Source organism: Nuphar pumila, chromosome 12, assembly GCF_984573655.1.
Source record: "Nuphar pumila chromosome 12, dmNupPumi1.hap1.1, whole genome shotgun sequence".
In the NCBI taxonomy this organism is placed as follows: Eukaryota; Viridiplantae; Streptophyta; class Magnoliopsida; order Nymphaeales; family Nymphaeaceae; genus Nuphar; species Nuphar pumila.
In genome coordinates, this window is record NC_143260.1 from 35,505,469 (window position 1) to 35,519,738 (window position 14,270).

Consider the following 14,270-nt stretch of genomic DNA (forward strand, 5'->3'; position numbering starts at 1 on the left):
GCTCAAGTACTAGAAGAAGAATAAAATGAGTCAAAGAAACGAGTAAAAAGAAGACCCAATGAAGATTTCCTGATCTCCACCACAATGATGTACAAGGCCTACAATAGTTACATGGACACAGCCCATAACAATATTCCTGCTACAACTGATCCTAACCCCAAAAGAACCCAGCACCCTAACTTCAAAAATTTGAAGCTACTAAAGTAAAATTCCACAAGTGGGCTCCCAACTTGGATGAGGGAAAAAAAACAAAAAATAATAAAAGAAAAGGAAAAGAAAAAGGAAATTGAATGTTTTACAAGAGAACATGATGAACAAAAAGCACTTACAGAGATGGGGATACCCAAATAGCCAGATAAAATGGCGAGGATGCGTGCTTTGCTGCACTGGATATCGGCAGCAGCATACTTTCTTGCATGCACGATTACTTATAAATTAGAATCTGCAATCCAAAGGAGTATCTCTTGTTCTTTTCACTTTCATGTGCTTAAAACTCCGAAGCTGCCACTTGTTCCATGGTTTTCAGCTGCACAGGATGCCAATTTGAAGAAATACATGACCAAAATGATAGGTGTCATCGGACTGGATAAGGTTCAGAGCTCGTGACTTTAGCTCCGTTTACAGCTAACTCAGATGCAGGATTACTGGAGGGAGCCAACGAACAATCCTCTCCATTATTTTGTCTGATATCAGCGGCAAGAGATGCGCAATTGCAACCACCTCTTGGAACCTCACTTGCCGTCGTTTCACCGGGAGATTCTTCTGAATTGATGCTCCTCTCAGCGGGTTGACAAGAATGAGCAGAAACAACTTCCTTTCTAGGTGAATCCACAGGGCTACATGTCAAACAAGCTGCAGAGACATTGACAGTTTGGTTGGTTGAGTTTCTATCTGATCTCTGTTTTTTTGTTCTACCAAAATTGTTGGCTCCAACGCTTATATTCCTCTTCAAGGAAGAGTCAGTTTCATTCTCATCAATGGCAGAAACTTCGTGGTTGCGCCCATGCTGAAGTAGGTCATCACTGTCATTGTCATTGTCATCATCATCTTCATAGTCAACCAGCCCTACTGACCTTGCCCTAGAACATTTCATCCAGGATTAATGCAGTGAGATCTCTAATGTCTACAATATAATTCTACACACATATGCAGACATACGAGCACACACACAGAGGAAGCAATACCTTGACGATGAATAGCTAGTACTCGTCACATTTACCAAGACAGATTGATCTGGTTGGCTCCTTCCAGTGGAGACAGGTGCAGTCGCAGAGTCTTCATCACTATCAAAAGCCAAATAAACACTTTAGAACAAAGGAAATCTACAATCTACGAGAATAGGCTCTAACAAGTTGGATTTTACCTGTCTTCATTGAAATAATCTTCTTCTTCTTTCTCAAGAGAGCGTTCATCCATCCTCTTCCTTGGGTCCACTATGTTGCCTTTGGTGTTTTTGGTTTGGCAATTTTCCAAGGACTAGGACAAAAATTTAAGACCACCATAAATACTATATGAGAAATCAGGCACTCAAACTAAAAGGGATGAATATACAGAAAACACTACAATTGTAATATATCATGCAAATCTTGGCAGTTGGCACTATTCCATCTTATATATTGTCAATTGGGCCAAATAATCCTCCACACTTCAAATTCACCATGAAACATGGGCCTCACCTGCTCGTACTTGAGTTTTAGCAACCGAAATGTCTCTATGTACTCAAATTTCTCTAACTGGTCCCAAAGGCGCTCCACTGTATATGTGATCAAGGGTTTGAGGTTTTCCTGCACAAACATGATGTGAAACAGACAACGCAAGAAAGTTGCACCATATGGAAAACAAAAGCAGAATAAAAGACGGACACCTTACGGATGTGATAAAAAAACTCTATGACTGCAGAATTCAGCAGATTGTAACGATTTCCATTTGCAACAAAGATATCCACTATCGGCTTCAAAAGGTTGTTTTCAACTATATGACCAAGAAGGCTGTCATCCTACAAACATACAGAACTTCAACAACAATTTACCACCCCAGTCAAAAAAAAAAATAGGCCCTAAGAGGCACAAACCTTCACATACATATATCATAAAAAACTTTAAAAGGTGCAAATATATTCTCACCATTATATTATCTTTTGTTTAATCATTGGTGTTTTATCTTTTGGTAATCCTGTATTAGGAAAAGCAATCTCTATTCCAATTAACTAACCTGACTTTATTCTTTAACATAAAATGGAACATAAGCACCTTTAAATAAATTTGATTTTATGGCAAATAAATCTGATTAAACATGAAAAGTACCAGGCATCAAATAGCAAGATTCTTCATCTATACAAATACAACCAGCCACAAAAGAAATGATGGCTAAAAATGGAAACTATATATATATATAGAGAGAGAGAGAGAAGCCTGCATCGTCAAACAGGCAAGTTATCCGACACTTTTCGGATGGTTTTGCACCGCTGATCGTTTTGACCGCCGCTAATGACCTGGGCAGAAACCAAGTCTTTAGTGACGGTTTTTGAACTGCCGCTAAAGGGTCAAAGATTCAAAAAAAAAAAAAAAACTGTGGCGCAATGCTGCGCATCCGATGGCCTGGGGCATCCGACGATACGGTGGCTCATGTATATATATATATATATAATATATATATATATATAAGGAAATGGAAACCTACCAAATACAAAACCTACTAAATGAAACATGATAGTGGATTTTTTTTTTCGAAATTCCAACCCCATAGATGTGTTCAGCACAATTGATTTACTAGAAATTGACACTTGGATCATGCATTTTGGATGGAAAAAATGGTATTTGGAGTATCAAGAATTTATGAAAATTATAAGTTGTTGATTTTTTTAAACTTATAAAAAACTATCCATGAATCGGAATCAAATGTTCTAAAAAGTTATTCCTATAAAAACAAGCATATAGATCACATCTGTACTGTCAGAATTTCGAAAAAATACCATAAATTCATGAAAATCCACTATCATGTTTCATTTAGTAGGTTTTCATATATATATATATATATATATATAGCATTTCCCTATGTTGTTGTATTTGTCTTGTATATACCAAAAGTACATTTAAGTGTACTTTAGGTATTTTTTTCTTTCTTTTGATGTGTACTCTTGTACATTTAATTTGAGTTGTATTCATAGTATGCTTTTTATGTATTTTAGGATATGTATACTCTAAGTATACCTATTAGATTAGTAAGTATGCTTATGGTATACTTTAGGTTAGATTAAGTTTTCGGGTCATTATTAAAATGATTAAATATTTTATTTTGTTTTTCTTTTTTTAATCATTTTTTAAATGACCAACTACTGTTGGGGTTTGTAACAGCTAGTTTGACTAGTCAAACTATCCGTTAGGATTTGCTTTAATGGCTAGTTTGAATAGTCAAACTAGTTGCTGGAAATTGCTCTAAGAGCTAGTTTGACTAGTCAAACTAGTTGTTATGTCTTCCTCTATATAATAAGGCTTATCCTTTTGTTGTATAGGTGAGATGATGGATGTATATAGTGTGTGCATGTGTATGAGTGTTATAGTGAGGTTGACTTGTATATTGGTGCAAATATTTTTCATTAATAAAGTATTTTATTTTTATTTCTAGTTTTTCCTCATGGCTATATGTGGTTTATTGTATCTAGCTAAGGGTGTCAACGGGTCTGGTTTACTCGAACCAAACCCTATAGGGTCCGGTTTGTTAAAATATATATATAATTTTCTTGTTATCTTTTGTAATGCCCACTAGGGGCAATTTAGTTTCTTTCTTATTATGTAAATAGACATGTCCGCTAGGGACATTTTTACCTTTTCTCCATTTGTGTAGGGGCAAGACGGTCCAACTCATAGAGTCGTTGGGACCCTCCCCAACAGTCACAAATGTGACCGTTGGGGAGCTCCCAATAAAGTGTATAAAAAGGTGTTTTTGCCCCACGAGTCACTAATGATTTCTATAGCATTTCAATAAACTATTCTTTACATTTCAAGCTCTCTCCCTCTCACAATGTGTGTTTGGTGCCTGCCCTTTGTGGCTTACTTTATTTTGCCCATTAGTGGCTTCGTGTTTATGTGTTTGTGCTTTCATTGTAGTCACTTTGTGACATTGTTCTTTGCACTAGTGTTTTATTACATCGTATTAGAGCCTCTAGGTGATTGAGCACTCTTGGGACTCTCTTTTATTTTATTTTTTGTGTGCTTGTATTTTGCACGCTTGTTATCCTCCTTTTCTTCGGTAATGGCTGACAAATATGCAAAGATTGATCTATCATTCAAATTGAATGGGACTAACTATAGAATGTGGGCGGCTGATATGAAAAACAATCTCAAAGGTAAAAAAAATTTTGGGGATTTGTATGTAGTACTGTCCCGAAACCTCAACTAAAGCTCACCAAGAAGGAAGAAAACAAAGAAAAAACCTTGAATGAAGAAGAAAAAGCCAAGGCCATTGATGAATATCAATCCAAAGTTAAAGATCAAAAAAATACATGAACAATGTGGAGCTCAAAATTTGTGCTAATCTAGCCAAATTCAAGAAGGCAAATTAAGCATGTTTTTTCATGAAAAGTATATATACTCAAAGAGATCTTGTTAGACACTTCTTTTTGCAAGAAAAAGTGAGATCAACCAAGCAAAGAGATATGAGTATAGAGATTATTATAGCACTTTATCACCTTTGTGGGATAAACTTGCTCTCCTTGAACCCCAATAGAAAGGAAGTGTTATTGCTATGAGACAAGAACAAATGAAAAGAGAAAATTTTAATTCATTCATGGGCTTAGGACCGAATTTGAACTACGAGGATCCCTACTTTATAGGGCTTCAACTCTTAGTGAAATTCTTTACCAGCTTGCGGATTTCTTTACCAAAGCTCTATTATCATCCCCCATGTTCTTCTTTCTTCTAAGCAAACTTTCGGTGATCTCACCGTCACTGTGAGGGGGTGTTAATATATATATATATATATATATATATATATATATATATATATATATATATATATATATATAATTTTCTTGATATCCTTTGTAATGCCCATTAGGGGCAATTTAGTCTTTTCTTATTATGTAAATAGACATGTCCACCAGGGACATTTTTACCTTTTTCTTTTTTTTTCTTCTATTATTTTTCCATTTGTGTAGGGGCAAGAGGGTCCAACTCATAGAGTCATTGGGACCCTCCCCAACGATCACAAATGTGATGGTTGGGGAGCTCCCAACGACTCTATGGGAGCCCCCTTGGTCCCATAAAGTGTATAAAAAGGGGCTTCTGCCCCCACTGCTCTCTAATGCTTTCTATAACATTTCAATATACTGTTCTTTATATTTCAAGCTCTCTCTCTCACATTGTGTGTGTTTGGTGCCTAGCCCTTTGTGGCTTATTGTATTTTGCCCATTAGGTTTATTGTTTATGTGTTTGTGCATTCGTAGTCACTTTGTGACATTGTTCTTTGGTGACAAATAAGAAGACCCAGGTCCAAAGACTCCAAACCCAAAGGTCTGATTAATACATGGACCCGGGTATAGTTTGTGAAATTTTATGCCAAACCCGAACCCGAACCCGACCCGAGTTTCAATTAAGACTCGCAATTTTTCAATGTAAAAATGATAAAAAATATTATTTTACTGGGTCTGTTTCACGTAGTTCTTATCGGATCTGGGTACAGTTTCTCTTATAGTAGACCTGATTAGACCCAGATCTGGACCTGATACCATACCCGAAAATATGGTCCAAGTATGGTTCCACTTGGATCCGAACCAAACCCAACCTGTTGACACCCCTAGTCAAATGCATTATGAGAATGCATTTGGATTTCATATATGTTTGATAAAATTGTTGTTATTCTTTTGTATTTCTTGTGTCTCAAATTTCGTGATATTTCATGACATGGTATCAGAGCCAAGAAAATTTTCTTGCTTTTTTGTTTCTTTGGATCTTGGGATTATTTGGTTTGAGTTTGTGCTTCGTGAAGGAGTCGTGATCGATGTATGGCTTGGATTCAAGAGAGATCTTGATCAGGTATGTATCTACAATCTTTATATAGGGTTATTTTGCTTGATTTGTCTATCTCATGTATTATGCATGAGAAAGCGTTTAATTATCCTATCTTTCAAAATTTATTCAAAATTGTTTGCTATTTTTAATACTTTTTTTTAACTTCTTTGTTTTATGATTATCAATTAGCAAATGATTAAGCTCTTTGAACTCTTTTTGGTATATGTCTTCTTGGGTGTTATTTAAAAAAAAACTTTAAATGTTTTTTTAAACTTATTTAAGTATTGTCATTTTCTTGGATTTAATTGCATTCATATTTGTGTTTATTTAAAATTTTATTAAATATTTTGATATGATTTATAATATTTATTTGATTTTGTGAAATACATGCATGTGCTTCTATGAGATATAGTTTGATTCTTATGTTTTTGAACTCTCTTTGTTTAATGTACACGTGTGATCTAGTATTCTTGAGCATATGTTTCTTATTGCTTTTGTGACACTTAAATGCTTTATTTGAGTAACTCGTAATTATATGTGTCAATGCATGTCTTCTTTGTGTATGACTTCAAATTCATGGATTTTTTAGTTTTGAAGGTTGTGATCTTTTGTTGAGGAGATTGAGGATAGTTTTTTGTGAGCATAAATTAGAAACTTGTGGAATTTGTATGTATGCATACTCTTAAATTATCTTTTGTGTGAGGCCTTTAGTAGCCTTGTTTGATAATGTATGTTCTAAGATTTTTGTTTATGCATAAGGATATTTTCATGCGTGCACACTTTATGCACTTTATAATACTTAGTGATATCATGAGATTTTGATATGTTTTCTTCATGCATGACATGTTTGCTTGTGAAAAATCATACTCTTTCCATAGTTAGATTTGTAATACATAATCTTGTATTGAGTATTAGGCATTTTGGATTGTGAGGCATGTGTTCTTTGGATATTATGTCTTTCTTCAAACATATTTTGTGTATTTGTGAGACATAATAAAATTAATATTTTAAGTATGTGCTCTCTTGCTCTTAGTGGCTTGTTGGCTTTTGCCTTAGTGGTCGTGTGACTTTTTCTCATTTTAATTGTCTTTCATTACATTCTTTGCAAGGTTTTACTAATTTTGAAGTTTATAAGAACTATGCATGTCTTATATGTGACCCCTAATGAGGATTTGAGTGAATTGTTAGTATCTTGTCTTCTTGTTATGCATATGATTGCACCTTAATTCATTTTGAGGTTTCAAACTCTCTTTGTTGGATTTCATTTGAAATTTTTTATTTTTCAAATAGACTCTTGTTTATAACCTCTTTATAGAAAGTGACTTCTGAAGTTTTCTTGTTGCCTTTGGCTTTGGTTTAGTCCATCACAGTATTTTATTTGATGCACCATTTTTTTCTTTTGGCCATTTTGAGGTGTTGTATGCACCTCGTTGTGGAGCCAGAGATATAGGATTGTTGGGGGTGATCGTGTACACCTCTTTGTTTTGTCAGTTTAGATTGCTGGTTTATGAGTGTAGTGTTCGCAGTTGGTTTGGCTCTAATTGAGTTGTTTGATCTCTTGTTTTGTGAGTGTATTGTATCACTTATTTGCTTATTTAGCCCTTATTATTATGTTCGATGCTTGTATTGATCTTTATTTGTGATGGCTAAACTATTATTTGCTTGTGACCATGTTAGTCCCTATGGATTAAATATCATGATATTGCAAATTTTATTTCTCTTCCCTTGATTTGCATATTGTTTTCAAATCTTCTTGAATATTTTTTTTGACATTGGGTTTTTTCATTCAAATTTAAGGAAAACATGGAAAAGACCTTCAAAAGCTTGGTAGGCCAGAAATGTGGTAGGCAACTACCACCTACTATATATATATATATATATATATATATATATATATATATATATATATATATATATATATATATATATATATATATACATACACCACCTAGTAGAAACTATGATTTTTCATAATTTTTGAGTTTTCATTGATCAACACTATAGATATGTCCACATAATTTTTAATAGAAAACAAAATTTGGATCATGTGATTATGGCATGCATGTAGGTTGTTTAAGATCTTCAAAACTCAATGGCTCATAATGTACCAAAATTTTATGACTTGAAAAATCATAACGTTGTGTCCAAAATTCAAGATTCAAGATATGATTCTTAGCAAAAAAATTATGTTGATACATTTATGAAGTCCGATTGAGAAGATGCAGCCTAGGCACATGGTTTCTACTAGGTGGGAATAGGTGCTAGCTGAGCACCCTGCATACACACACATGCATGCACGCATGCACATACGTATACACAATGCATGAATGCATCTATGTATGAAGTTGAATAAATTCACAAACATTGGTAATCTAGTGGCACGATGGGCACAAGGAAAGTGTAGCTAAGATGCATGACCAAAACACCCTTAGAAATATATGCATACAAATGCAAAAAATTGTCCATAGTTCAGAACCATCTCACAGGGATTATCCAAGGGCACGTTTGGTTTGGTCACAGGTGGGATGAAATTGGACACAAGGTCATTCTTTTGACCAACTTTCTCAAGTTTCAAGGGAGGAGCATCCTGAAGTGAGAATCACAATCACAACTTGCACACTCTCATGTTCACTAAACTTGAGAAAGTGTTATTATTGTGATTTATAATCACAAGATATTGAGAAAACTCAACTTTCACAGGGCATTGCAAACGTGCCCTAACTCTCATATCCCATTACATACTTTCCTAATGGAAAATTAAGCCCCATGTCTTCCTGGCCATGTGGATGTGACATAGATGACGAACCACACATCTCTACTATCAAAATATCAAGAATTTGTAGAAGGCTTTAAAAACAAACAAATGGGGACAGCAAACAAACAACAGCAAAGATATTTTCACCATAAATGTGGCAAGACACCTGCATGTCCAACATGGTCCATTTTCACCATAAATGTGACAAGACACCTGCATGTCCAACATGGTCTATTTACCATGCAGACATTGGGTGGTCAAGAAAGACTCTAGGATAAAATTTTAGAAGCACGCAGAACACTGGAACTTGCCGTGATACTTTCAGCGAAGCTTAAGATGTAGCAAATCAACCATGTTGCACTGTGCTGTGAGTGCACACGTTCTCCTGAGAGTTCAAAAGACATACCATGCAGCGAAGTGAATATTTTTGAAAGACAATATCAAGAGAAGAACAGGAGTCCTGGTAAGCAAGTTTATCCTTAATAATGAAATCGCACAGCCATACTGGTTATACAGTGTTGACCATTGAACTTATCTATTCCCAGTTGCTCCCTTAAAGAGCAAGAGATCAAGACTCTTGATTTTAAAATATGGATGTTTACAAGTAGCTGTTTCCGCTGGCCTCTCCCATTCCACAGGTCTTGTGCTTCAGTTTATATTTTGTACTTTATGCGAGTAAATGCAGTTTGTGAGAGCACATTTGGAGTGATAATGTTGAATACTATTTGTACAACTTTCTTCTTGTTTCTTGTTTTGGATTTTATGTGGCATAAGGAAAAAATCATTAATATTCGACTCAAACATTTGTCCAGGACTTGATTAATAAAAGCAAGTGTCAAAGAAACACTGATTATGAACCCTGATATGCAGAAATGCCATATGACACCAATATGATGGTTACTTTGAGAAATCAAGGCCAACTCACATTATGGGAGATAACTGTTCGCAGAAAGCGAACAGCTGCAACCACCAAGTACTTCTCTTTTCTGTGAATTAGAGATAAGACCTTTTCTATAGCATTATTGTGAAGAAAATTGCATCTGCAAAATGAAAGCTATGATCAATCTCATAAATAATAAAGCAACCAATGGTAAGCACAAAGAAGTCTCATACTTTATCCTATAAGGATGGTGATGCACACAAAAGCACAGCAGATCACAGATATTTGATAGAATCTCAGGTCGGGTGACAGCCCGAGCATCAAAACCAGCCAAAGCACCATCACTTCTAGCAGCTCCTTTCTGCGGAGAGGATGAAGCTACAACATCTATTAAATGGTCCATGTGTTTTTCATAGAAAATCTCCAAAATTGCATCTTTTTGCTGAAAACAGAGAAAAGAAAGTGTTAGCAAACTAATCAACTAACACAGAATGTGCCAGTAGTCTGAGAACGAGTCTGTCACTTATGCCTACATAAACTGAAAAGGGAACCTATAATTCCCTGGATGACCATGTTAAGGGAAGATATAAGTTCATTAATTCCAAACATTCCAAGCAAAAGCAGTGGGTATTATGGCAAGCAACAAACCATCTCAGCAATACATACAAATGGCATTCACACAGGATTTAAAAATAATAATGCAACAAAATGCTGATGTTACAGTCAATTTCCCTTTCTATCATGTGCTTGATATAACGGGACATAAATAAACACATACCTTATGTTAGACTCTGACACACAAGATATAATCACATATCAATTGGACCTAGGAATAAATAAACAGGAACTTTTTAGGTCACTTTCATTTTGTTTTGTGACCATCCCCTTTTTTTTAATGAAATTATTGTTATTATTTATCATTTTTTATTTATTTGATAAAAAAAAGTAATATGAATCAATCCAAATTATTGTGTACACCAGAGCGAAATAAATGGTATTATTATTCTTGATTGGGAAGATTCACACCTGTTGGGAACAAAAAGAAAAAACAAAAGAACTTATTTATATGGTAAAGAATTCATCCATATCAGCTACTCCACAAGAAGAAAAAATGGGTTAAGTTGAATTCCTAGAATTTAGTTTTACCAATAAGATAGAGAGACTTACTTCACATTTGAACTGCAAAGAAGGGACTATGTATCTAGAGAGGTCTACAGAAAATGCTGAAGAAACATCAAGTAGCAATCAAAATATCTCTTAGGAACATTTATTTCAAACATCAAAGCCCTAGTAATCTCCAAAAAGTGTCTTTTCTTCCTCCCAACATCTCCATTTTGCTAAGAGCTGTTAGGACAGGTGGTTTGGAATTCAATTCCATGTCCACACAAACTGTTTAATAGATTTTGATAAATGTACTATTTATTATAAAAAAGAAGTATCTTCAATGATCTATGGAATTTGTCACTTTATCTTTATATTTCATCTGTAAATTGTACTCACTCGAGAATAGTTATCCAAAACATATACAAAATATTTGTAACCAAAGATAGATGTTAAATTATGTTAAATTAATGCATTTTACCTTTTATCTTTGTATTATGTCAAATATTAATAGGCTAGGTTTATAGTTTGGTTGTGTCATAGCCTATATGCACTCAGGTAAGATAGCGTTCTTCATATGTCAAATATTAATAGGCTGTCACACCGGATGCCGCACGACATGGGTGTGGCAGCTTATTAGGCGAGTCCATGTGGCATAGGTTATGATAAATTTGGGTTATAAATCATGTTATATTGATGGTGCACTGTTTGTTAAGACTTCTGATACAGGTATTGTAATATTATTGTTGTATGTAGATGACACAATAATCACAAATGGAGATAAGCAAGGAGTTAAAGAGATCAAAGCTATCCTTAAAGACAATTTTGAAATGATAGACCTCAGTTGCCTTAGATACTTTCTTGGAATTCATGTTATAATGACGGTGCATTGTTTGTTAAGACTTCTGATACAAGTATTGTAATATTATTGTTGTATGTAGATGACACAATAATCACAAATGGAGGTAAGCAAGGAGTTAAAGAGATCAAAGCTATCCTTAAAGACAATCTTGAAATGATAGACCTCAGTTGCCTTAGATACTTTCTTAGAATTAAAGTTGCTTACTCACCTCGTAGTTATTTATTGATGCAGAGTAAATACACAACAGAGATAGTGGCCATGTCGGGTATTATGGATGAAAAAAGGGTGGACACTCCTGAAGTTATTAATTCCAAAATGAAGATCGATATAATTGAGGTTTTAACTTATTTATATATAACTAGACCTAACATTTCTCATGTTATATATTATGTTAGTCAGTTTCAACATTCTCCCACCACACTACATATAAGCATTGTAATGAGAATTGTTAAATATATTAGAAATCCAATTACTAAAGGATTATTTTTATCATCCTCCTCATTGAAAATGATTGCCTTTTTTATTTTGATTGGGGAGGGGATGCAAATGATCGTCGCTCAACCACTGAGTTTTGTGTATTTATAGGTAATTCTTTGATCTCGTGGAAGTGTAAGAAGCAGCAGAAGGTATCTCTCTCATCAACCAAAGCAAAGTATAGAGTCATGGTGACTACTACTTCAGAGATTGTATGGTTGAAGCGGTTACTTGAGGATATGGGAGTACACAAAGCTCAACCATTCAGATTATGTTATGATAACAAGAATGCAAATTATATTGTCAACAACCATGCATTTCATGAGCGAATTAAGCACATCGAGATGGACTGTCATTATATTTGCGAAGAGTATTTGAGAGGAACTATATCGCTTCCATATGTTTTATCAGAGTACCGGTTGGATGATTTCTTAACCAAGGCACTACCATCACCAAGATTTCATTTTCTTTTAGGAAAACTTTTAGTGTTAACACCGTAAGTTTGAGGGGGTGTTAAATTAATGCACAAAATGTATTTGGGGCATAAATGTAATTTTCCCTTTTTATCTTTGTATTATGTCAAATATTAATAGGCCAGGTTTATAATTTGGTTGTCATAGCATATATGCATTTAGGTAGGATAGTGTTCTTATGACATAGGCTATGTGCACTTAGGGTAGTGTGTCCCTTATGTCGTAGGCTATATGCTAAAGTAGCGCATGGATAACTTTTTAAATTTTTCCTTCTATATGCTAGAGTAGCATATGGGTAACTTTTTAAAATTTTCCTTTTACTACTAGATGGCTAGAACTCTCTAACGGCTAGCTCTTTCTCACTCCACTCTCTCCCTCTCTAGTGTGTGTGGATATATAGGGGCAAAGCTTTATAAAATGCATATCTTATGCATACCATTATTAATAAAATTGTTAATATGTGATTGTGAGTGCCCTTAGTGGTTTTATGAGTGTGCTATTGGCCCTTTAGTGGTTGTTGTGTATTGGCCTTAGTGGCCTTGTGCATTGCTCCCTTGAAGACTATTTCATTACAATATATACCATAAGGCCTAGGTCCCATACACCAAATGGATTAACTCAAAAAGAGCAAAACTTTAGTCTAACTACTAGAAAAGGAGGTTCTACACAGTTCCGCTTCTGACAAGCATTACTGCATAGCCTGACAATCTTAAACTTGAGTACATCGAGGTACAAAATTTTCATCTTTGACATAGGCAAATGCCTCCATCTTAGATGCAACAATACGACATTCTAACTCGAATGGCAATTAATGGGTACTCAACATCAATCATGAGGTGTCTCCAGAGTAATATAGCACTTTATCCTCATGCCCATGACCAATGGGTCTCCATCTTCAAGTCCTAGAACACACAACAAAAGTGAAAAAAGGTTACCAAACAATTGAGCTTTTAGTAATGGAGCTCACTGACAAAAGATTAACCAGACAGTTTGGAGTATGGAGAACTGAATGAAGCAATAAATGTGAACACCAAGAATCGAAGACAGAAATCCATCAATCAATCTTAAGTTCACACTTTGAATAGATGCATTAATAAATAGAGATTCATACTTGATTGATGATCAATCATACTTGGATGAAAGACCCATGCACAGGAAGCTAGTTGTGTGAAGGAATCAGTACTTGTTGTGCCTAATATGAAATGAAAGAAATCGTGGATGGAGTGTCCTTGTTCAACCTCTCTCAGTTCCAACTCTTCTATACTCTTCTTAGGATGTGTAAGCTCCTCTTCTTTCATGTATTTTTCTTGTCCAAGATTGCTTGGACGTATTGTATGCACTACTAGATCATAACATTGATCTCTATTGTGTTGATTAGGGTTGCACAAAGAGTCGAACCAGCTCAGGCTCAACCCGTTTAAGCTTGAATCAAGCTTGTCCAAGAAAATAAATGAGTCGAGGACTCGAGCTTGACCAAGGGATAAAGCCCAATTCACATAAACGAAACGAGCTTGAACAGGCGATTGAACACGATTAAGCTTGATTTGCTCAATTGGGCTTGTCTTCATTAATGAACCAACAAAATATTTGTTGCGTCAATGGTTTGCCCGCCGGACATTTACTTGAGAGGTCGTGAGCTCAAATCTAATCCCTCTCAATGTTGTTTAAAAAAAAAATATATGTTAAAGTAACAGAGTCTAGCTTGAGCTCGACTCGA

At 35.0% G+C, this 14,270-nt stretch overlaps 1 protein-coding gene across 2 annotated transcripts in view; it reads right to left on the minus strand.

Annotated features, from left to right (window-relative positions):
- Nucleotides 1-14,270, minus strand: part of LOC149820672 (uncharacterized) — a 76,204-nt gene continuing 61,934 nt past the window's right edge. Inside the window, exons 19-25 of one of the 2 annotated variants that reach the window (XM_089983450.1) lie at nt 9,877-10,085; nt 9,689-9,803; nt 1,865-1,996; nt 1,677-1,784; nt 1,364-1,476; nt 1,185-1,283; nt 1-1,079 (exon numbers count right to left, since the gene is read on the minus strand). In XM_089983450.1, coding sequence (XP_089839576.1) covers nt 575-1,079; nt 1,185-1,283; nt 1,364-1,476; nt 1,677-1,784; nt 1,865-1,996; nt 9,689-9,803; nt 9,877-10,085 — 1,281 coding nt within the window. In that variant the 3' untranslated portion in view covers nt 1-574. Of the gene's footprint in view, nt 1,080-1,184; nt 1,284-1,363; nt 1,477-1,676; nt 1,785-1,864; nt 1,997-9,688; nt 9,804-9,876; nt 10,086-14,270 lie in introns of those variants that run through there. The other variant, XM_089983451.1, reaches the window with a different exon arrangement.